The sequence below is a fragment of the Eptesicus fuscus genome, chromosome 13 (assembly GCF_027574615.1).
Source record: "Eptesicus fuscus isolate TK198812 chromosome 13, DD_ASM_mEF_20220401, whole genome shotgun sequence".
NCBI lineage: Eukaryota > Metazoa > Chordata > Mammalia > Chiroptera > Vespertilionidae > Eptesicus > Eptesicus fuscus.
In genome coordinates this window covers 12,446,577-12,471,005 of record NC_072485.1, presented here as the reverse complement: position 1 = coordinate 12,471,005, position 24,429 = coordinate 12,446,577, and the positions used below count along the sequence as shown (strand labels likewise).

Here is a 24,429-nt window from a genome sequence, read left to right as displayed (position 1 = left end):
GAGTTTCCTCAGGCATTTAAATGGGTCATCCTAGGGACATGGCTTTATGCTGCTAGAAGCCACACTACAGTTTGGTGACATTTTTTAGTCCAGTGTTTGGATGGAGTTATGTGCCAAGAATAGGCGCTATTCCTATTTTATAGCTGAAGAAACCTAAGCACAGAAATAAATAATTAACTCACACAGGGTCTGCTTAAGTGTTAGAGCTGAAATTTGAACCTAGAACCTAGACCCCTAAACACTGTCTCATAGCATTGCAGGGGGCCTGGGGAAACCGACAAAAAAATACAATTTAATCCCTGTTTCAAGAGTTCATAGTTCAATGGAAGGGGACAAATATTAGAATAAGCCATTATAATTAGTATAATGTTAAAAATATCGATTTAGCTATCATCCCCTTCCTGTCTAATGATGACTCCTAAAACTTTCTAACCTCATTTCCTCTCCTTTTCAAAAAATTTATCTTTATTGTTGAAACCTTCTCCTCTGTATTTTTAGAGAGAGGAAGAGAAGAGAATGAGAGAGAGAGAGAGAGAGAGAGAGAGAGAGAGAGAGAGAGAAACATCAATGTTGCTTCCCACACATCGATGTTGCCTCCCACACATGCCCGACCAGGGATTGAAACCACAATCTGGGTCTGTGCTCTGACTGGAAATGGAACCCGCCACCTTTTGGTATACAGGACAATGTGCCAACCAACTGAGCTGCATTGGCCAGCATGTCCTCTCCTTTGAACACTACATGGCTTACGAAATACCACTGATGACTTTATATGTCCCTTTCACATCACATTCCTTTCTTCCCTTCCAGATAAACTTCTTTCCTGAACTTTGTGTTAATCATTTCCTTGCCTTTATTTGCATTTTGCTATGTATTTCTAAACAGTATATGCCTTACTTTTGGATTTTGAACTGTATGTAAATGGAATCGTACTGTATATTCTTTTTCGAAATATTTGTTTTGTTTCTCCTTTTTTCTTTCCTAACATTATGTTTGTGAAATTTGTCTATGCAACATTTTACCTAGAACTTCATAAGTAAAGGAATACATTACCTATAGTAAAAAAGCTTATTTATTAGAGGTAGAGCCTTGGGATGTTTTGTAGAATTCCAAGACATGCTATTAGATGTTCTTGCTTCTCTGTAATCTTCTTAAGTATTTCTTTATTGTCCATGCACCTGTTTATTCTCATTTCTGTTGGTTGGTAAAAGGTCAAGTAAGAATTTAAAAGAATTGTCACATAGAACTATTTATAAACTATAGAATATATGAATAATATCTTTATAACTATCCCTTAAGGACTCTTAAAGTTGACTTTTTTTTTTCTTCCAGTATTGCCATGGATAGCAACCATCAAAGTAATGGTAAACTCAGTAAAACTGAGAAGAAGTTCTTAAGGAAACAGATTAAAGCCAGGCATACTTTGCTGAGACATGAAGGCATTGAAACAGTATCCTATGCCACTCAGGTGACCTAAAACTATTATCATCATTTGAATGTAAACGTATTGTCATGTTAACGTGCTAGAGTAATATTTGCTAAAAATTGCTCAGAGAAGAGGGGTGTTATTGTTCAGTCATGTATTATATCTGTATTAAATATACTTGCTAACTTTCTATTTTTGGACATAGCCTTAGTGTAGTTTGAATCTCCATTGATTGTGTTGGTTGAACTAGAGGAAATTGTGGGTAAATATTAACTATACATTATTTACAGTTTATATAGCATACTTATATTCATTATTATATTTAATTACCTAAAAAAATCTTTATGAAATAGATGAGAAAACTAAGGTTTTGAGTGGTTGTGATATGTCCAGTGACATTTTGGTGGTTGAACCTAAAGATAGATTTTTTGTAGTCTTCTTTCTTTTCTTCCTAACTTCATCTGTATTATAAAGTATTTTGATTATATGCTATAAGACATTTTTTATTTATTAGATTTTTATTTACAACGCCTTTTCATTATCTTATGGCAATAATTATACATATGGGACTGTGAGACTTCCTGGCCTATGAATTAGGAAAACCTTACTTTGACTCTTAGATTCTCCACTTATTTGGACATGAGCAGCATCCTTTGATCTTAGCTTTTTTCATTTGTAAGGACATAGCAATGCATACTTTTTTATCCCATTGGATTGTTAGATTTTAAAGAGAACATGTATTTTACAGTACTTATTAGTCATTTAAGTACCATATGGATAGGAAGTATTCTTATAAGAGTTGAAAGGAAGCTTAGCCATCATTTAACTGAGGGCCAAAGACAAACAATTGAGAAGGTGAAGCTGGGATTGACTTTCAGACCAATACTCTTCCCTTATATCACGTATATAAGGGAAGCCATTCCTAAACTATGTGCTGCACCATAGTTTAGGAATGGCTACTCTATTGAGGGCGATTGAAATTTAGCAGGTAAAGACCCTTACTTAGATTTTGTTACATATTAATGACTTCAGAGAATTTAAGTCAAATACCTTTAAGAAGGTTGGGATAGATAATATATTAGGGTTAAAATGTCTGCATACGCTCTCTGCCAAGAGCCACAGAGGCTGTGCAGCATTTGGAGAATTATACCCTTTTCTCATTTCTTCCCAAGTGTAATTTGCTCTCTTTTCCTTACATGGAACACAAAGAGAAGTGGTAAGAAAAGAAATGGGCTCCCTCTGAAGCATGTTTTTTGTTTGGGTCTGTCTTTTCATTCGGATCTCTAGAAGCTTTATTCTTACCTTTGTGCCTTCCAAAGTGCCATCTTATTTAGGCTTGATATTTTTCTCCACAATAATTTTAAGGGAAAGTAATAAAATTATAGACGGACTTCTAATGATATATTATCTATCCCTGGGAGAACAAATGCTCTTTTCACCAGGTGTTATAAATATGGGTGCTTTGTGAAAATCTATAGCCACTGTGAGATTTTTCTAGAGAAGTGATCCTCAAATTGTCAGGATTGAAAATAACTTTAAAAAGTTTTGAATTCTCTACTTCATATCATTGGGAAAATTGCTTAGCTGGAATTATAAATAAAACAATTATTACATTTAATTATATTGTATAACTCACATGTAACAGGAAATAAATTCCTCCCTTCCATCTCCACTGAACTTAGCATTTTGAGGACCACTAGTATTCTTCAAGTCACACCTCACATCTTCCTCAGTTCCTCAGTGGACCCTGGTCATTTATAAACCCTTTGCAGTTCCTTAGATTTGAGAATATGGAAATGTTTTTGTAACTATGGCTGCATATAACCAAACTAGAGGCCCAGTGCATGATTGAAATCGTAAGAGGAGGCACCCGCCTCCCACCTCCTGCCGCTGTGAGGAGGCACCCTGCCTCCTCGTGTGCACCTCACTGCGCATGCAGCCTCCTGCTGATCAGTTGTTACAGCATGATGGCGTCACAACCATTAGCATGACAGCTCTTTATTATATAGGATTATTTTGATAGTTTAAATTATAAACCTTACTGAGTGAGGTCCAGGGCAAGCCATCTGAGGCTAAATTTTATACCGTATTGTTTTAGTGCATTTGTTTATTATGTGAATGTGTGTACTTGAATATTTAAAGTATTGGCTGTCCCTTAAAAAAACAAAACTTTACTTTTCTTATTATCCAATTTTATAACAATCCTATATAATACAAGGCTAATAAGGAAAGACCGGTCGCTATGAGGCACACTGACTACCAGGAGGCAGACACTCAATGCAGGAGCTGCCCCCTGGTGGTCAGTGAGCTTTCACAGGGGGAGTGCCGCTCAGCCAGAAGCCGGGCTCACGGCTAGCGAGCGCAGTGTGGGTGGTGGGAGCCTCTCCCACCTCCACCGCAGCGCTAAGGATGTCTGACTGCCAGCTTAGGCCCACTTCCTGAGGGCTCCCAGACTGCGAGAGGGCGCAGGCCAGGCTGAGGGGACGCCTCCCCCCGCGAGTGCACAAATTTTGTGCACTGGGCCTCTAGTTTTATTATATACTTTTTTAAAACAAGGTTCTAGATAGCCCCATTTTGTGTATATGGAATTAGTATATTATGTTCCAGTCTCCAGTTTAGTATAAATCAGACATTGGCAAACTACTGTCCTCTGGCTTGTGAGGCAAGAGTGAGTTCTACATTTTTAAAGGTTGTTAAATAAAAATAAGACTATGTGACAGAGACTTGTATGACCTGTGGAGCCTAAAATATATACTATGTGGCCGTTTTCAGAAGTTTGCCAATATCTGCTATAGATGATGGGACTGATGAGAGTATGCCATCAGTGGTTTACTTTCATTATGCTATAAAATTTTTAGGAGTCATGAATCATAAAGATCTTAACACCATGTAGGATGTTTATAAGTACAAAGACTAGAATCATCAGAATTCCTTGAATAAAATTGTGTGCAGGACTGTAAATGACAGGAAGTCAGCATGAAACTTAAAAAGAAAAAAAATTTACAAAATGGATGAATTGCTCAGGCACAGAGGAAAATTTTCCTATTGTATATTTAAGGAATCTGTAATTGGTTTTCTTTGAGACACTGCCTTTACTTTTAGTTTTTAGTAAACACTGTATGGTGGTGATACCAAAAGTGAATTCTGAAAACAGACAGAAATAAGTTTGAAACCCAGCTCCTCCTAAACACTGCCTTCACCTAATACTGTATTTCTCATCTTCAGTTTCTTACTTGATGAAGTGGGGCTAATTTTATCCACTTTATAGAATTGTTGTGAAGATTATGTTAATGAGGATTAAGTAGGTAAAAGCATATAGCCAGTGTCTGGCAAAAAGCAAGTATCAGTAACTCTTTGTTCCTTCTCCTTTCTCCCTTTTCTTTCCCTTTTATTATGTTTAATTATATTTATGAACAGTAAAAGTTATCTTTTAATTTGTATGTAGGTCATTAAGAAATTAATATTTTACTGAAAAGACTATTTCAAAATCAATATTTTTACAACATAGGAATACTTTTTAATTCCAAAATACCGTATTTAGTAAGTTGATCTACATTGAAATTAGAAAACCAAATAACAACTATAAGGAAACCCTTTTTTCTTTCATAATTACACCTTTGAAGAAATGTTACTTAAAAATAATCTTATTTTATCTTATTTAAAAAGATTTTTAAAAATGAAACAGGTTGATATCAATTGTTCATGTTAACTTTCTTTTTGTTTTTTTTTAAGATCCTGGTTGTTGCCAATGGTGGTTTGGGTAACGGTGTGAGTAGGAACCAACTGCTTCCGGAGTTAGAGAAACTCGGGCAGGTGGATGCTCTCTTAATGCCACCTAATAAGCCCTACTCATTTGTAACATACAAAACTATAGAGGAATCCAAGAAAGCCTATGTTACCCTCAATGGACAAAAAATAGTGGATGATTTAGGACAAAAGATCATCCTGTACTTGAATTTTGTGGAAAAAGGTATTATCATACAGGTATCTTTTTCAAACTAGTTCTTGCTTTTGTTTGAGTTTACTTTTCATATCGAAGTTGGGATTTTAATTTGTACAGACAATCTGACTTGTTTATAGAGGGGCATATTGTAGATCAGGGGTCCTCAAACTACGGCCCGCGGCCCGCCGAGGACATTTATGCGGCCCGCCGGGTGTTTTTGCCTCCGCTGCCTGTCCTGCTTAGCAGCCGACTCGTCCTGGCCCTGCAGTGTGCATGTGTTGAATGTGCGCCGCACTCTCCGACTCCCCTCCAACGGTCTGAGGGACAGTGAACTGGCCCTCTGTTTAAAAAGTTTGAGGACCCCTGTTATAGATATTTTTTTCAGTTACGGTTCATGTACAATATTACATTAGTTTCAGGTGTACAAACCAGTGATTAGACATTTATATAACTTACTAAGTGATCGCCCTAATAAATCTGGTACCCATCTGACATCATACATAGTTATTAGAATATAATTTTTAAAAATATGTTTTTATTGATTTTTTAGAGAGAGAGGAAGGGAGAAGGATAGAGAGATAGAAACATCCATGAGAGAGAAACATCACCGATTGGTTGCCTCCTGCACACCCTCTTCTGGGGATTGAACTCCCAACCTGGGCATGTGCCCTGATCGGGAATTGAACCGTGACCTCTTGGTTTCTGGGTTGACGCTCAACCACTGAGCTACACAGACCGGGCTACAATATTATTGACTATATTTCCTATGCTGTACTTCACATCCTCATGACTATACTATAACTACCAATTTGTACATCTTAATTAAGCCCTATACATTTTTTTATCCATCCCCTCAATCTTTCCATCTGGTAACCGTCAAAATGTTCTCTGTATCTAAGAGTCTGTTTCTCTTCTGCTTATTCATTTAGTTTGTTTTTTAGGTTCCACATATAAGTGAAATTATCTGGCATTTGTCTTCCTTTGTCTGACTTATTTCACTCAGCATGATACCTTCTAGGTCTATCCATTGTTGTTGTATATGGCAAGACATTCTTTTTTATGGCTGTCATATTCCATTGTATATATGCACCACTTCTTCTTTATCCATTAATCTATTGATGCACACTTACATTGCTTCCTTATCTTGGCTACTGTAAATGCTGCATTGAGTATATGTCTTTTCAATTAGTGTTTTGGGTTTCTTCAGATAAATACCCAGAAGTGAAATTGCTGGGTCCTTCTTTGTCTCTTGTTATAGCCTTTGTTTTAAAGTCTATTTTGTATGGTATAAGTATTGCTACCCCTTTTTTTGTTAGCTTGTTTCCATTTTCACAAAATCTTTTTCCATCCCTTTAGTTTCAGTCTCTGTGTGTCTTGTGATCTGAAGTGAGTCTCTGTAGACAGCATATGTAAAGGTCTTGTTATGCATTCAGCCTTCATATGCCTTTTGATTAGAGCATGTAATCCATTTGCATTTAAAGTAATTGTTGGTAGATATGTATTTATTGCCATTTTATTTTTCATATTTTTAATCCTTTTTTTCTTCTTCTTAAAGAAAACCCTTTAACATTTCTTATAAGCTAATGAACTCCTTAGCTTTTTCTTGTCTGGAAGGCTCTTTATCTGTCTTTTGATTTTAAGTAATAGTTTTGCGGGGTAGAGTAATCTTGATTGTAGGTCTTTGCTTTTCACCACTTTAAATATTTCTTGCCAGTCCCTTCTGGCCTGCAAAGTTTCTGTTGAGAAATCAGATGACAGTCTTATGGGAGCTCCCTTGTAGATAACTAATTACTTTTCTCTTGCTGCTTTTAAGATTTCTCTTTGTCTCTAATCTTTGTCATTTTAATTATGATGTGTCTTGGTGTGGGCCTCTTTGGGTTCATCTTATTTGGGACTCTCTGTGCTTCCTGAACTTGTATGTCTATTTCCTTCACCAGATTAGGGAAGTTTTCCATAATTATTCTTTCACATAGGTTTTCAATTTCTTGCTCTCTCCTCACAGAGAGCATGCCGACGATGGCATGCCCACGATGTTAATGTTGGTACACTTGAAGTTGTCCCAGAGGCTCCTTACAGTATATTCATATTTTTGGATTATTTTTTCTTGTGCTGTTTTGAATGAGTGTTTTCTGCTTCCTTATCTTCCAGATCTCTGATTTGATTATCTGTTTCATTTCCACTGTTTATTCCCTATAATGTTTTCTTCATTTCAGTTCATGTACTTTTTATTTCTGACTAGTTCTTTTTTTATGTTTTCTATCTCTGTTTTTATGTATCTCTTTGTAGAAGTTCTCACTAAGTTCATCTACTCTTATTCTGAGTTCATTGCGCATCCTTATAACCAGTGTTTTGAACTCTGCATTGGGTAGATTGCTGGAGGGAGAGAGAGATAAAAACATCCATGAGAGTGAAACATAGATAAGCTGCCTTCTGCATACCCCCTACTGGGGATCAAGTCCACAACCTGAGCATGTGCTCTGACTGGGAATTGAACTGGCAACCTACTGGTGTATGGGATAATGCTCAACCAACTGAACCACACTGGCCAGACTGCTTGTCTCCATTTTGTTCAGTTCTTTTTCTGGAGTTTTGTTCTTTTCTTTCGTTTGGGATTTGTTTGTCTCCTCATTTTGGCAGCCTTCCTGTGTTTATTTCTGTTAAGTAGAGCTGCTAAATCTCTCATGCTTGGTAGAGTGGTCTTGTATAGTAGGTGTCCTGTAGGGTCCAATGGCACAACCTCCTTGATCACCCGAGCTGGGCACTCCAGGTGCACCTCCCACCATATGGGCTGTCTGCACACTCCTTTTATGGCTGAGCTGTGATTGCTGTTGGCATCTCAATGGGAGGAACTTAGCTGTGATTGAGGATCAACTGTGCAGGGGCCCACTCCACAGAATAGGAGTTACTTCAGTGGGGATCTGGTGCCTGCTGAGTTCCCCCCTTGTGTTGCTCATGGAGGTGGTTAGGTATTGCTTCAACATTGGCTGAAGCCATCCATTGGGTCACTGGGTCTGGAGCGTCCGGAGTGATGCAGGCCAACGTCAGCTGCCACCTGTGCTCTCCCTTGGGCCATCTGGCATGAGCTTTAAAGTGATCTGCAGATGGCTGCTGCTTGTGCTGGGCTTGGAGGTGCCCAGAGAATCCAAGCTGAGAACCAAGGCCAGCTGTTGCTTGTGTCAGGCCTGGGGTCACTTAGCGAGAGGTATAGGGTATGCTAAGGCCAGATGCTGTTAGTTGGAGAGATTTTAGGAAAGTCTGGAGCATGAGTCAAGATAGGTCGTTTGTATAAAAAAGCCCCTGGAAAGGGCTGGTGTGGGCCTGAATATTTGGTGGGGTAGAGTCTCAGGGAATCTCCAGGGTGGGGCCATCATTGTTAGCCAGGTTGATGGAGATTCAGATATGGTGCCCATCTACCAGCTCTGTTGGGGGAGGGCTCAGAAAAGGAACAATGGCTTCTGCCAGCACTTCTTACTGGGAGAAAGCTGCCACTCTAGCTCTTGCCCTTATGCAGGACAATTCACTTCCTCCCCATATGTCTCTGTTGCCTTTTGAATGCTGCCTCAGCACTGGAACTCAGAGCCAGTGAGTCTGAGTAAGTCTGTATGTGGGCCCTATGAGAGCAACACCTGGGACTCCAGCAGCCCTCCATTCACTCATCCACAATCCCCACTGGTTTTCACAACCAGAAGTTATGGGCCCTTCTCTTTCTGTCACTGGAAACCTGAGCTGGGGGCCTGGTGTGAAGGTGGGACCTCTGCAGCCAAGATATCCTTCCCAATTTTTTTTTTGTGTGTGTGTGTGTGTGTCCATGGATTATGCATATATGCATATTAATTCTTTGGTTAATGACTTCCCATTCTGCACTCCTTCTCCCCCCCCCCTCCTTCTCCCTTGCCCACCCCCTCCCCTTTCCCTCTGCGATTCTCAGTCCCTCCCAGTTTTAACTACCACTGTGGGTGTAGGTCCAGCTCGTTCCATGACTATGCCCCTTCTACCAGTCTTGATGTAGCTTCTTATTTATATCCTTAGTGGTAGGACTCTGTTCAGCTAGATTTTGGCAGTTCTGAGTGATGGTTATTCTGAGGATTAGTTGTAATTTTGATGTGGTTATAGGAAGATTCAAGTACCACGTTCACCTATGCCTTCATCTTAACTGAAACTGAAAAACATTTTCTTAGTGAGATTTAAAAAATGACTCCATTATGTTCAAACAGAATATTTAAGTAAATGCTATTCTATTTGCTGTTGGTAAATGCAGTGGATAAAACTATGATAATTTTTATCTTGGTCTTTGTTTTGCCCTTTTAGTATGTTGTGCCTTTTGGCATTCTTATTTCATAAAATGAGGATTGGGAGTTTTTGAACGGATAAATGGCTATTGGACAGAGTTGTTTGGATATAGGAACTTTAAGTTTTGTATGTGACTATTTTAATTTGGTTTTCCATAGCACAGTGGAAAGAGTTGGGGTTTCAAGCCTTACCTCCAGGCCTCAAAGTAGTAGAAGAAATTATTTCTTCTGAGGATGAGAAACTGCTTTTGGAAAGTGTTAGCTGGACAGAAGATACAGACAATCCAAATTGTAAGTAAAAACTTTAAAATGTGATTTTTAAAAGTGTCTGCAAAATGCTTTGTTACTGGTCCTTCTTTTCTTCTCCCCATTTGGCTTATTAAAACTGATAGTTCCTCAAAATTACTTAAAGTAGCCTGGATCCAATATTAGACAAGCCGCACTGACAAATCTTAGTAGTATTAATAATAAATAACATTTATATAGCTATTAATTTTAAACTCCAAACTGGTTGATATTGATTAGCCCACATTTGTAGACCTAACATTTATAAGCCCTTTTACATACATCATCTTATATGATCCTCTCCTCCGTAAGGCAGGTTTCCTCTTAGGAATCAGCAGTTCATTGCCATACCATCATCATGTCGTGAGAGCCTCCTGGAGATATTTGCAAATTAGTTACTGTGACTCTTTCCAGGTCATTAGCAGTCTGTGAGTGGCAATGTCTGTGTTTAGTTAGCTCTGTCAAATTGATTGGAACTTTTTAAGTGTTTGTTACTACTTTAGACTTAAAAGAACAGCAGATATAAGGTAGAATATTGATGTTATTAAAGACAATAACTTAGCAGTTAACAAGTTACTATTACTAATGTAATCCTTACTCATAATGTTAATTTTGAAATACCTGAAGGAATGAAATTCTTTTTTACCCAAATAGTGTACTTTATTCTCTTCATACAGTTCAAAAATCCTTAAAACACAGAAGAGTAAAGCATTTTGGTTATGAATTCCACTATGATAATAACAATGTACATAAAGATAAACCATTACCTGGAGGTAAGTAATTGTTAATAAATGTTGATTCAGAAAAAAAAAGATTTAATGTATTAGAAGTAAATCATAATTGAGGGTATTTCATTTGTCATTTTTAGGTGAACTTTCAAAACAGTTGATTAAACTACATTTATATTAACTAAATAGTGCAATTTTGTGTTAAAAAACTTCATACAAACAGATAAAGCTAAAGTTTCTCTTGAACACTATCTGTACTACCATACTTCTTCATGGTAGTACCATTAACAGTTTAGAATATATTATTCCAAACCTTTACTATGTGAGTTTACATCCAAATATAAGAGTGTATAGTTGTTAATATGAGTATTATGTTGTTTAATATATTACATGTATTACTCCATCTTGTTCTTGTCCCTTTAGAGATCTTATATAGTTTTTCATTTTTTGAATGATGATAATAGCTTATTCAGTTAGTTCCCTTTTGATAAACATTTATTTCTAGTTTTTAGCTTTTACAAGTAGTGCTTCAGTGAAAGCCTTTGTACATGCCTCTTCATGCACAAAGCAAGAGTTTCTAAAGGGAGATTAGCACATTAGGATTGTGTAAAGTTATGTTTATTTAAAACAACTATACCATGATGTTCTTACCAAATGTGTACTGCTTCCCCTACCCTGACCAACATATGGTAATTGTAAAAATTTTAACCTTATAATTACCGGATTAGCAGTGAGCTTGGCCATTTGTATTTCTTTTCCTGTGAATTATTTTTCATATCTGTTACCAGTTTTTTCTAATGGTTGTCTAATCTATATATTCTGTATATATAAAAGCCTAAGCTACCGTTATGACTGGTTGACCAAACGACTGGTCGACTGGTCGCTAAGACCAGGAGGCAGATGCTCAATGCAGGAACTGCCCCCTAGTGGTCAGGATGCTCCCACAGCCACCCAACCTCCTGCAGTCCCTTCCCCCTGGCCAGCTGGCCCCAATCAGGACTGGGTGAGACGGGCCCCAATTGGCCCCAATCACTGACCAGGTTGAGGGATCCCCCACCCGTGCATGAATTCGTGCACCAGGCCTCTAGTTTATTAATAAGAATTTACTATGTAATATAGATATTAATCCTTTGGTAAAATTCTTTGTTGAGTTTAATTTATCTGTATTTTTATGACTTTGGTCCTATTTAAGGGTTTCTTCCAGTGAAAGTTAGTTAGTTCCACTTTTAGAAGTGTGTGTTTATTTTAAAGAAAAATAATGTAAAATAATTAGATTTAAAATAAATTGAAAAATTTTATTTTTATTTATTTATTTTTTTTTAAATGAATCTTTATTGTTCAGATTACAATTGTTTCTCCTTTTTCCCCACATATCTCCCCACCACCCAGTTCCTACCCCCCCCTCTTCCCTTACCTCCCCCACCCCCGCTGTCCTTATCCATAGGTGTATGATTTTTGTCCAGTCTCTTCCCATACTCCCCACACATACACCCCTTTCCCCCTGAGAGTTATCAATCCACTCCCATTCTATGCCTGATTCTATTAAGTTCACCAGTTTATTCTGTTCCTCAGATTTTTAATTCACTTGACTTTTAGATTCACTTGTTGATAGATATGTATTTGTTGTTCATAATTTTTATCTTTCTTCTTCTTTTTCCTCTTTTTAAAGAATACCTTTCAGCATTTCATATAATGCTGGTTTGGTGGTGATGAACTCCTTTAGCTTTTTCTTATCTGTGAAGCTCTTTATCTGCCCTTCAATTCTGAATGATAACTTTGCTGGGTAGAGTAGTCTTGGTTGTAGGTTCCTGCTATTCATCACTTTGAATATTTCTTGCCACTCCCGTCTGGCCTGCATGGTTTCTGTTGAGAAATTAGCTGATAATCGTATGGGAGCTCCCTTGTAGGTAACTAACTGTTTTTCTCTTGCTGCTTGTAAGATTCTCTCTTTGTCTTTTGCTCTTGGCATTTTAATTATGATGTGTCTTGGTGTGGTCCTCTTTGGATTCCTTTTGTTTGGGGTTCTGTGTGCTTCCTGGACTTGTAAGTCTATTTCTTTCATCAGGTGGGGGAAGTTTTCGTTCATTATTTCTTCAAATAGGTTTTCAGCATCTTGCTCTCTCTCTTCTTCTGGTACCCCCATAATTCTGATGTTGGTTCACTTGAAGTTGTCCCAGAGGCTTCTTACACTATCTTCAACTTTCTGAATTCTCTTCTCTTCATGCTTCTCTGGAAGAGTGTCCTTGGCCTCTTTGTATTCCAAATCTTTGAGTTGATTCTTGCAATCCTCTAGTCTGCTTTTGCGTCTCTGTATAATATTTTTTATCTCAGTCAGTGTATGTTTAATTTCTAGTTGGACCTCATTGAATTTATCGGCCTTTTCCATGAAATTCTTGAAAAACCTTATAACCGTGGTTTTGAACTCTATGTCCAGTCGCTTGTTCTCCTCCATTTCTTTGGTTTGTGATCTGTTTCCTTGCCTTCTCATATTCTCTGCTTCCCTAAGTTGGTAGGGTAGTTTTGTGTACTAGGTGTCCTATTGGTTCAACGGGTCAGCCTCCCAGTTACTTGAGGTGGACGCTCTTGGTGTACCCTTGTGTACTGTGTGTCCCCCAGCAGGAGCTACAGCAAGGGCTAGTTTTCTCCTCCTTTACTTGGGCGGTTTTGGAGCAGTCTGACTGGAGCTGCAGTTGGTTAAGCTGCTCCAGAACAGGCCATTTATATGCAAAAGCCGCTGTGTGGAGCCGGGGCGGGTTTGTAGAATGTGCGGGGCGGGGCCTCAGGGCGGGGCCTCAGGGCTGGGTGGGGTCTCAGGGCGTCACTAGGCTGGGGCGTGGCCAACAGCGATGGCTGCCGTCAGCCGTCTCTGCCTTTCCACGTTTCCAAGTCCCTGCGCCCCGAGCTCCAGTGCAGTAAACAATGATTGCTGGGCGCACCACTGCAAAAGTCACTCTCACTTTCCGACCCGATGGCCGAGAGTCCAGCTTCTCCCCGTAGGTGCCTGGGTCCCCCGAGTGTCCCCAGAAACTGGATTTCAGAGTGATCGGGAGCTTGTCTCCCTGCGGGTTGAAGAAAAGCCGCGCACCCAGCCGCCCTCCGCCGGCCCGATTCGCGTGCCTCCGTACCTCAGCTTTTCAGCGATTGTGCTTCTTTCTCTTCTTAGTTGTAAATCTTCCACTCAGCCAGCTTTCCCGTGGTTCTGGGTGGTAGACGTTTTTGTCTTTTAGTTGTATTTTTGAAATTGTTGTGTGAGGCAGCAGATTAGTTGTTTAACTATGCCGCCATCTTCTAAATTGAAAAATTTTAAATTAAAGGAAAGTGATGTTAATTTCCAGTATAGAATATAGTAAATTTATAATTTTATTGTTTTTTTGCAAAATACCAAAATTATGGTTAGCCAAATTGTTATTTTTTATATTTAATTTGATGAAATCTATATAATAACTTTAAAAGATTCTTAGGAAGGTTTTCTTTATATTTTGCTTTGCTTGTGTGTTTATTGTTATATTTGGATCTGACTACTAAATTAAAAACTGTATGATTTTTATCAGAGTGACTATGTTTTTATTCTTGGGCAAAACATGCAAAGTAAATACTGTGATATATTTCACCTTTATAAAAAATTACCTCAGGTCTTCCTGACATTTGTGATAGCATGCTGGAGAAATGGTTGAAAGAAGGCTTCATTAGACACAAACCTGATCAGTTGACTGTGAACCAGTATGAACCTGGGCATGGTGAGTATTTCTTCTTTTAAAATTACAGTCAAATTTCATAACTAAGTAGGTTATGTAACTCTCTATGATCAAATATATCATTTTTTGATATCAGGAATATCAAACTCTTATAGTAACTGCTTATGTTTTGCTGCATTGACTTTAATGCCTTGCAAATCTACGACACTCTCTTCAGACACTTGCATCTCAAAGTGTAAACTGACACAATTGCTATTCATGACTCTGTTTTGTTCCCCTCTCAATATTTTATTTAGAGATGGAGAAGATTGCATTAAAAACATAGGAGACATATATAATGGAAGAAACCAAATAATTTATAAATACAGGCACACCTTGTTTACTGCGCTTCGTTTTATTGCATTGCACATTACAAATGTACTTTTTACACAATTTTTTTGTTTTGTTTTTGTTCTTTGGGTTTTTAAAATATATATATATATTTATTGATTTCAGAGAGAAAGGGAGAGGGAGAGAGAGAGAGAGAGAGAGAGAAACGTCGGTGATGAGAGATATGATTGGCTGCCTCCTGCATGCTCCCCACAGGTGGTCGAGCCCGAAACACAGACGTGTCCTGACCGGGAATTGAACCTTGACCTCCTGATTCATAGGTCAACGCTCAACCACTGAGCCATGCCAGTTGGGCTTGTTTTTTGAGTTTTTAAACTTCATTGTGCACGTATATTCTAAAAAGTACAAACTTTTTTCTAAGGGTGGGAATTTAGATTGGACATTTTTGTTATTATAAACACTGTACTTTTACATAGTTATGGAAATTTTTATAGCATAAATTCCTAGAAGCAGAATTGCCATGGCAAAATTGCACATATTAAATTTCAATAGATAGTGTGAAATTTCCCCCCACCAGCCAAAAGATTATGACTCACTTTATTGTGATACTTTATTGTGCTGGTCTGGAATTGAGCTGTGCCTACACAGAGAAGAAGGCTAATTGGTTGGATGATTGTATTCTTTTTTCTCTGTTGAGAATGTAGAAGACAATTCTAGGATGACATGTTATGGAAAAATCTTTAGGTTATTGATTTTTTTACACTTGTTAGCAGCATCTTCATCTGATATTTGTAGTTATTGAATTATCTTAAAAGTGTTATTAATGGCAAGGGTTCTGGATTGTTTTTCCTGCATTTATCACCATCTATATATATAAAAAAGCCAAGTGACCGGAACGCCAGAACGACCGGAACAACTGGAATGACCAGAACCATTGCTTTGACACACACTGTGGCCCCCAATCGGCCCCTCCCACCCTGATTGGGGTGGAGGGGAGAATGGCCAACCGACCTCCCACGGCCCCCGCCCCCAGGCCAGCCTGGTCCTGATGGGCCCCAATCGTGGTGGGCCGGCTGCAACCCACCAGTGCACAAATTCGTGCACTGGGCCTCTAGTGTATTATGATTGCCTATTTACCAGTCAATCTTAACATTGATCTGTAAGCTCCTTGGGAACAGGAACCATCTTATTTGCTTTATATACTCTCACCATGTAGCAAAGTTCCTTTCACTTAAGAAATGCTCAGTTAACATAGATTGAGAGATTGGTGGGAGAGACCATATCTTAATTATTCATATACTTAGCCTTCACATCTGGCTATTGTTTGTTTTTGGGAATCCAGTGTTTAAGGGGAAACATGACTGTTATTTATCTTTCATATCTTCTTCTTGGACTGGGGTTGAGTAAATGTCCTAATTAAGCAGTGACTTTCAAGTCTTGATTTTAGAATCAAGTCTCAATAGCACTTGAGCATGCAGTTGAGAGATTTTTAGTGTAGATTTAGTTTAATTTTATTTAGTCACATTGACCCTAAATGTTTCCTTTTAACTAATTCCTGATAATCAAAATATGTTTTCACCATAATAGTGTGAGGCTATATTTAGACTTGTGTTGAATCTATTGAAAGGAAAAATGAACTAACGTGTTTTCCTATCTTCCATCTCAGGAATTCCTGCTCATATTGACACACATTCTGCTTTTGAGGATGAGATCATTTCTCTCAGTTTGGGGTCAGAGGTAAATATTTAGACATTTTTATTAGCTATCAACAAATGTCTTACCTTATACAATGCCCTTTTCATAGGATTTCCCACATTTGTTAATTCAAATGAATTAAGGTTTTTTTAAATGGTAAGTAAAGGCACCATTAGCACTTTTATTTCTTGCAGAATGTGAAATTATCACAGCTTCTTTTAGATGTTGAAAGTTTTATCTATAAGCTCATCAAAAGCCAAGAAAAGCCCTGTAATTTAGTTTTTTACACATTTATTTTTTATTTTTATAAATTGAATTTATTGGGGTGACATTGGTTCATAAAACTATAGAGGTTTCACATACACAATAAAATATCACTATGTGGCCTCTGGCTTCTACAATAAAGACTCATTCTTATACACCCCCCAAAAAATCATCTGCACACTGCATTGTGAATCGTCCAAAGTAAAGTCTCTCTGTCTCCATATAGCCCTACTTTGCCCACTTCCGCCTATTCCACCTCTAACATTTTACTTGTATTTTATTTATTTATTTATTTTTAAAATATATTTTTATTGATTTCAGAGAGGAAGGGAGAGGGAGAGAGAGATGGAAACATCAATGATGAGAGAGAATCATTATCAGCTGCCTCCTGCATGAACCTCCACAGCGGATAAAACCTGAAACCTGGGCATGTGCCCTGACCAGGAATTGAACCGTGACCTCCTGGTTCATAGGTTGTTGCTCAATCACTGAGCCACACTGGGTCTGGCACATTTTACTTTTTTTTAATTTAAAACATTTTTTTAATATATTTTTATTGATTTCAGAGTGGAAGGGAGAGGGGAGAGAGAGATGGAAACACCAGTGATGAGAGAGAATCATTAATTGGCTGCTTTACCCGGGCATATGCCTTTGACCAGAATTGAACCCTTCTGTCCACAGGCTGATACTCTGTCTATCTACTGAGCCAAACCGGCTAGGACACACATTTTACTTTTCAAAGTTAAAATCTAGACTTCCCTTGTGCAGTAATTTACTGGAGCAGCATTGCCATCTAGTGGCTAAAGGTAGTAGCTGCAGGCTATAGTAAAAGGAAACAACTAAAATGTGCATGCCTGAATTTTGATAAACTTTTTCACATATATTACCTGATCCAGTCCCTTCAAAAACCTTGAGTAGTGTAGGGAAATGCCTATTTTTACATATGAAGAGTAAGATATTCATGGTTATTCATTGACTTGTTTTTATAGCTGAACTTTACTTGAACTGCTAAAGAAGCTCTAAAAAGCAAAAATGAACAAAAAAAAACCAAAAAAACTCATAGACAGATAACAGTATGGTGATTACCGGAGAGAAAGGGGGTGGAGGGAGGTAGAAGAGGATAAAGGGGAGATAAATGGTGATGGAAGGAGACTTGCCTTGGTGTAGAGAATGCACAATACAATGTATAGATGATGTATTATAGAATTGTACATCTGAAACCTATATAATTTTATTAACTAATGTCAGCCCAATAAAACAAAAAAAAAGACGCTATCAAAAACATGATTTTAAATTATCTATGCAAGCTGCATATACAGTTTTAGATAGAAATCAGAATTTTAAATCTAGAAGAATCCAATGTGAGATCTTCTAATCTAACTAGAGTTGCTTCAGAATGTGATTTTGTTCCTAGGGGTGACTACTACTTCATTATATACTTTTTTGTATTTGTGTAGTTTCCACCACTAGGCCTTCAGTGCTTTGGCTTTTAACCTTTGCTGAACTTGTGCGATCATAATGATAACATGACTAAAGAGTAGTGTTATTTGTTCAAAAAGACAAAACTGTCTTATTAACTACATGTGTGAATTCTAATTAAGTGCTTTCAAAAATAATGTGGATGGGAAGAAAAAAGAAAGAGCTCTTCTCTGTCTGGTTTATTTGCCTTTTACCTCTTGTCCTGCTTTGTAGTTTTAAAGGGCCAGTAAAAAAAAAATCTTTGTTTTTTCTTCTCAAGAAATGAGACAAAAGATAAATGGAGGTCAGAGTGTCAGCTTAACTACATTAGACATGAAAGAGCATGGCTTTAGATCTGTTGCCAAGTGCACTTGTTCATAGCTCACCAATGACACAGGCAGGCAATGGGAGACTTCCCTCATAGAGTCAGAGGCTGCCCCTACCACACAGGACAGGAGGGAGCATATACGGGCTTCTGCAAACCAGCTGGATCTGAAGAGAAAGAGGAAAGGGCTCAGCCAAGCCAGTTTGGCCTCAGGGTGACCAATCAGCGAAGGCATGCCTTCTCTTCTGGAAGGAGTGGGGAAAAGTGAGGTGCTCTTCCTATCTATACTTTCACTCCTAGGGAAGTGCTCTCTCCTTCTAGGGACATATGAGGAAAGGGAACTAAGGGTTCTTCCCCCACCCTACAAGGTCATTATGTAGTTTTAATTAAAAGTTGTAAAGAAGGGAAAACTTACCCTTTAGTTGCACTGAAAATCTGCTGTAATCGTGATCTCCATTTGGTGTCTCTAGAGGCATGGAATTTTTAGCTGCCAATTTGAATTATAGAGTCTTTGGTTAAAGCCATCTTTGTAATAGCAGGAAACTATGCATTCTATAAGTTATGACAAGAACAGTACATCCTACATAATAAAAAGGTAATATGCAAATTGCATCACTCCGCTACGCCCACAATTGGGCCGGCTGGAGGCACGGGGGGGGGGGGGGGGGAGGGGCGGGACTCAGGGTGGCCGATTGGCTGGTGGTAGGAGCGGGGGGGCGGGGACTCGCGAGTCCCCGCCCCCCCTGCTCCTCCCACCGGCCTAAACGGCCAGCGCTGCAGGAGGACCCATGGGGCCGGCGGAAGATGCTGGTGGCGGAACTCAGGGTGGCCGATTGCGTGGCTGCCAGCACCAGTTTTCCGCCAGCACCAGTTTTCCTCTGGCCACCCCCCCCCCCCCCCATCAGAGCGCCTCCCGAGTCCCACCCTCAGCCTTCGGGAGGCGCTCTGATCGGCGGGTGGCCAGATGAAAACTGGTGCTGGCGGGAGGCGCTCCGATCAGCGGGTGGCCAGATGAAAACTGGTGCTGGCAGCCAGGTGAAGGAAAGTCTATTGCACGAAACTTCGTGCAACGGGCTTCTAGTTTTCTTATAAAAGAGAGCTTTTGACCTCAGAACCAAGATGGTGGCGTAAGTAAATGCTGATACTGATACTCACTGCCTCCCACAACCACTTCAAAATTACAACTAAAATACAGAACAACCATCATTCAGAACCACCTGAAATCTGGCTGAATGGGAGTTCTACAACTAGAGAAGTAAAAAATAAAAAGTACATTGAGACTGGTAGGAGGGACGGAGGTGTGTGGTGTGTTTTTAATTGGGAGGAGTTTCTCTGCTGTGAAGGCCTCCCGTGTAAGGCAAGGGGGTCCCAACTCCACACTCCTCCCCACCCCCCAGTCCAGTTTTCTATAACTTCAGGCTATAAAAACCAGCGGGGATTGTGGCTGAGTGACATGGAGGCTGCTGGAGACCCAGGCAATTCCTCTTAAAAGGGCCAGTGCATGGACTTACTCAGACTCAATCCCTCTGGGCTCCAGCAGTAGGGCAACAGCTTGGGGTGGGGGGAATCAGGGACATACAGGCAGGAACTGGATTGTCTGGCATCAGAGAAAGAACTTGGGGGTGGCTTTCTCCCAGACAGGGGTGCTCGCAGGAGTCATTGTTCCTATGCTGAGACCTCCCATGTTGCAGAGCTGCCTGGCACCCATATCCCAATTTCCATCAATGTGGCAAACACTGTTCCTTCCAACCTGGTGATTCCCTGAGACCACGCCCCACCCAATTTGCAGCCACACCCAAACTGTTTGCAGTGGCTTTTCCATATGAATAGCCTGTCCTGGCTCAGGCTTCAGTCATTCCTAAAATCTCTCAAATAAGCAGGGCTGGAGTCAGCAAGAGGCCCAAGACCTGACACTAGCTCCAGCTAGCCTTTCTTGGGCACTTCCAAGCCCAATACAAACAGCAGCCATCTGCAGATCTCTCTGTAGTTCCTGCCGGGTGGCTGAAGGCAGTGGTTGACTTTGCACCTCCTGGGAGGCCCCAGAGCCAGTGTACCCAGTGAACAGCTTCAGACCATACCAGATTACAACTCTACACATCCACAAGCAACACACTCAAGGAGCAGACTCAGTGACCACCAAAGCCCCACTGAAGCAAGTCCTGCTCCATAAGGGTGTCTCCTGCACAGCAGCTCTCCCACTGTAGTTGCAGCTGGTCCTCACAGCCAATTGGCCTGGAGGTCAATTCCTCCCAGTGACAACAGCAATCAAGGCTCAACTACAATAAGACTGTTCACACAGGCCACACAGGAGTGTACCTAAAGTGTCCAACTCAGGTGACTGGGGAGGCTAAGTCACTGGGCCCTATGGACACCTACTATACGAGGCCACTCTACCAATTCCAGGAAACATAGCTCTACTTAATACATAGAAACAAACACCGGGAACCAGCCAAAATGTGGAGAGAAAGAAACATGTCACAAAAGAACAGAAGAAATCTCCAGAAAAAGACCTAAATGAAATGGAAGCAAGCAAACTACTGGATACAGAGTTCAAAACAATGGTTATAAGGCTGTTCAAGGATCTTAATGAGAGCTTCAAGGGACTTAGTGAGACTTTCAAGGATCTTACTGAAAATGAAAGACATGAGAAAGGTCCAGTAGAGTTGAGGATGCCACGAATCAAATCAATGATTTGGAATATTTGGAATATGAGGAAGCAAAAGAAACCAATCAGAAGAGCCAAAAGAAAAAAGAATCTAAAAATATGAAGATAGTATAAGGAGCTTGTGGTACAACTTCAAGCGTACCAACACTCACATCATGAGGGTGCCTGAAGGAGAAGACAGGGAGCAAGATATTGAAAAGCTATTTGAAAAAATAATGACAGTAAACTTCCCCTACCTGGTGAAGGAAATAGACTTAAAAGTCCAGGGATCGCAGAGAGTCCCAAACAAGAGGAACCCAAAGAGGCCCACACCAAGACATATCTACAAGGGAGCTCCCATGTGACTGTCAGCTGATTTCTCAATAGAAACTTTGCAGGCCAGAAGCGAGTGGCAAGAATTATTGAAAGTGATGAATAATAAGGACCTATAACCAAGATTACCCAGCAAAACTATCATTTAGAATGGAAGGTCAGATAAAGAGCTTCACAGATAAGAAAAAGCTAAAGGAGTTCATCACCACTAAACCATTATTACATGAAATGTTGAAGGGTATTCTTTAAAAAAATTTTTTTTAATTCTTTATTGATTAAAGTATTCCATATGTCTCCTTCTCCCCCTCCCCCATTGACCTCTCCCTGGCCACTCCCACCCCCCAGCACATGCCCTCACCCCCTTAGTGTCTGTGTCCATTGGCAATGCTTATATGCATGCATACAAGTCCTTTGGTTACCTCCCACCCTCCCCTGCCTTCCCTCTGAGGTTAGACAGTCAGTTCAATGCTCTGTGTCTCTGGATCTATTTTTGTTCATCGGTTTATGTTGTTCCCTGTATTCCACAAATGAGTGAGATCATGAGATATTTATCTTTCTCTGACTGGCTTATTTCACTTAGTGTAATGCTCTCCAGGTCTATCCATGCTGTTGCAAATGGTAAGAGTTCCCTCTTTTTTATAGCAGCGTAGTATTCCACTGTGTAGTATACCACAGTTTTTTAATCCACTCATCTGCTGATGGGCACTTAGGCTGTTTCTAAATCTTAGCTATTGTAAATTGTGCTGCTGTGAACATAGGGATACATATATCCTTTCTGATTGTTGTTTCTGATTTCTTGGGATATATTCCTAGAGTGGGATTACTGGGTCAAATGGGAAGGGTATTCTTTAAGAAGAGGAAAAAGAAAAAGGAGGAGGAGGAAGAAGAAGGAAGGAGGAAGAAGAGGGGAAAAATCTGAACAATAAAGTGGCAATAAATATGTATCTATCAACAATTGTATCTAAAAATCAAAATGAACAAGGAATCTAATGATCAAAATAATGAATAAAATAGAACTAGAGGCATGGAAATGGAACAGACTGATGAATATGAGAGGGGAAGGGGAGAAGGAAGGGGAAGATATTAACCAAAGATCTTATATGCATCTGTGCATTACCTATGGACACAGACAATAGGGTGGTGAAGGCCTGGGGTGGGGCAGGAACCTGTTGGAGGGGGGACATCTGTAATACTCTCAACAGTAAAGTTAAAAAAAAAAAACACCCACAACTTTCCAAACAACAAAACAAAATAAGATTGCAATACACTATACCAGCAATTTTAAGCCAGTGTGCCACAATAATTTTTAAAACATGCAATACCTGTCTATTTAGTTGAGGCACTGATATCTTTTCCATTAGATTGTCAAATAAAAAAATGACAGCAAAAATAAAAGAGCTTTTAAGTGGAAATGACTCTTTTTCAATTTTGAAAAAATATTTAAAAGGAGGAGGTGGAGGCGGAGACCTAGATGCGGCAGGGGCAGCAGTAACCCGAGGTGGCAGCCACCACCCTCACCCCGACCTGACCCCGAGCGCCTGGGGCCATAAGGGGAACATAGGTTAGACCCACGTGGTGTGTGGTGTACGTTGACCCTGGAGGAGAAGTGGAGGAGGAGGAGGACCGCGACGCAGAGGAGACCCTGGATTCTGAGGACACTGAGGAAGAGGAGGGGGAGAGGACAAGGAGGACTCCCATTATCCGGAGGAGATGGAAGAGGACGATGTGGCCAGTGACTGCAAGGAAAGCAGCTTCAGGAGGCTCAGCACCTACAGCAGCTCTCCAGAATTCTCAGTGAAAAAAATTTGAAAGAATTCACATGGATTCATTTGAAGGCCTCCTATTCCTCAAGTATTTGTCAGCTACTCTTCCTGGAAGCAATATGACCTATTGGGAAGAAGACTCTCTCAGATTTCAGCTTTGAAGAGGAGCTCAGATTGCCAGTCTAGACTAGCTCTTCTGAATTTCCTGAGATGCCAGGCCCTGTGGCTTTCTTGGAAAGCTCTTCAATACTTCCCAACGCCCCACCTTCTTTTACACCCCCTCCCCACATCCCACCATTTCTGGGCTCTGGGGCCACCCAAGTGTGCAGGCCAAATCATTCCTCACTGTGAGTGGTGAGGGGAGACCCAGAGGGAGATAGTTATCTTTTGTGCAGGTGAAAGGAACCATGTGATCCCTGGTGATTCTGGGGAAAAGGCTCACTCTTCTATAGAAACTTTGGCCCAAGAATAATAAAGGTTAGAACCTGAGGTGGGGGAGGGGTGCTTGGTTGCTAAGGGGCACATGCATGACAGGACTGCCAATTGTGACAGGGCTGCCAGTTGTGACATAGCTGCCAATTGTTGGGCTCCTGCTCAGCGCATGGTACTTGCATCCCACTTGTCTGGGTTGCTTGTATGTGCCCCAGTATTTTGGATCCTTCGTTGTGCTCCAGTGTCCTGGGTCGCTCATTGTGCCCCAGTATTTTGGATCGCTCATTGTGCCCCAGTATCCTGGGTCACTCTCCTTGCCCCATCTGCCTTGGTGACTCACTGTGACCTGGACCTCTGCCTGTCATGTCCGGGCTGCACATGTGGGCCCCACCTTTTCTGTTCCTGTGGCAGCTGTTGTGGCTGCAGGTCCAGGCAGCTCCGATTCCGGAATTGGCTATGGACTCTCTCCTGCTAACCTCCATCCCCCTGGGGCCCTCCAAGTCCTTGTCTTGGGATCAGCAAAATCCTGCAAATATTGAGCTTTCTTCACTCAACCATGATGCCTCAGCTGTTCTTTCAGAGTCCCCTTCTCCGAACCCTCAGGAGGCTTTAGCTCAGGTTCCACCCCAACAAGAAGCCTCAACTCAGTCTACCGTGTCCTCTGAGCCATTGAAATTTTTGTTCGACGACCGCCAAGGACTTCAACATAAGCATCATCCCCCAGCTCTACCTCCCGTGCCTCTTCCCAATATACAAACTTCGCAAATCCATGGGAAGGGTCGACATCAACCTCCAAAGTCTTCTGTGGATGTTCAAGTT

At 40.3% G+C, this 24,429-nt stretch overlaps 1 protein-coding gene and 1 long non-coding RNA gene across 4 annotated transcripts in view; one reads left to right on the top strand and one right to left on the bottom strand.

The window, feature by feature from the left end:
• The window catches only part of ALKBH8 (alkB homolog 8, tRNA methyltransferase), a 64,832-nt gene that overhangs the window by 5,638 nt on the left and 34,765 nt on the right, over positions 1-24,429 (top strand). Inside the window, exons 2-7 of the mRNA XM_008156080.3 lie at positions 1,333-1,468; positions 5,159-5,396; positions 9,818-9,949; positions 10,621-10,716; positions 14,304-14,408; positions 16,363-16,433. Of these exons, the coding sequence (XP_008154302.2) occupies positions 1,333-1,468; positions 5,159-5,396; positions 9,818-9,949; positions 10,621-10,716; positions 14,304-14,408; positions 16,363-16,433 (778 nt within the window). The remainder of the gene's footprint in view (positions 1-1,332; positions 1,469-5,158; positions 5,397-9,817; positions 9,950-10,620; positions 10,717-14,303; positions 14,409-16,362; positions 16,434-24,429) is intronic.
• Positions 1,055-23,010, bottom strand: LOC129151264 (uncharacterized). Of its 3 annotated transcripts, XR_008557995.1 has the most exons (4): positions 22,988-23,010; positions 18,854-18,925; positions 18,500-18,605; positions 1,055-1,194 (listed from the first exon to the last, which is right to left on the bottom strand). It is a non-coding gene; the product is annotated as an uncharacterized LOC129151264 (long non-coding RNA). The 3 variants fall into 3 exon arrangements; XR_008557993.1 differs by lacking the exon at positions 1,055-1,194 and having other exon boundaries at positions 18,334-18,605; XR_008557994.1 differs by lacking the exons at positions 1,055-1,194; positions 22,988-23,010 and adding an exon at positions 21,340-21,451 and having other exon boundaries at positions 18,334-18,605.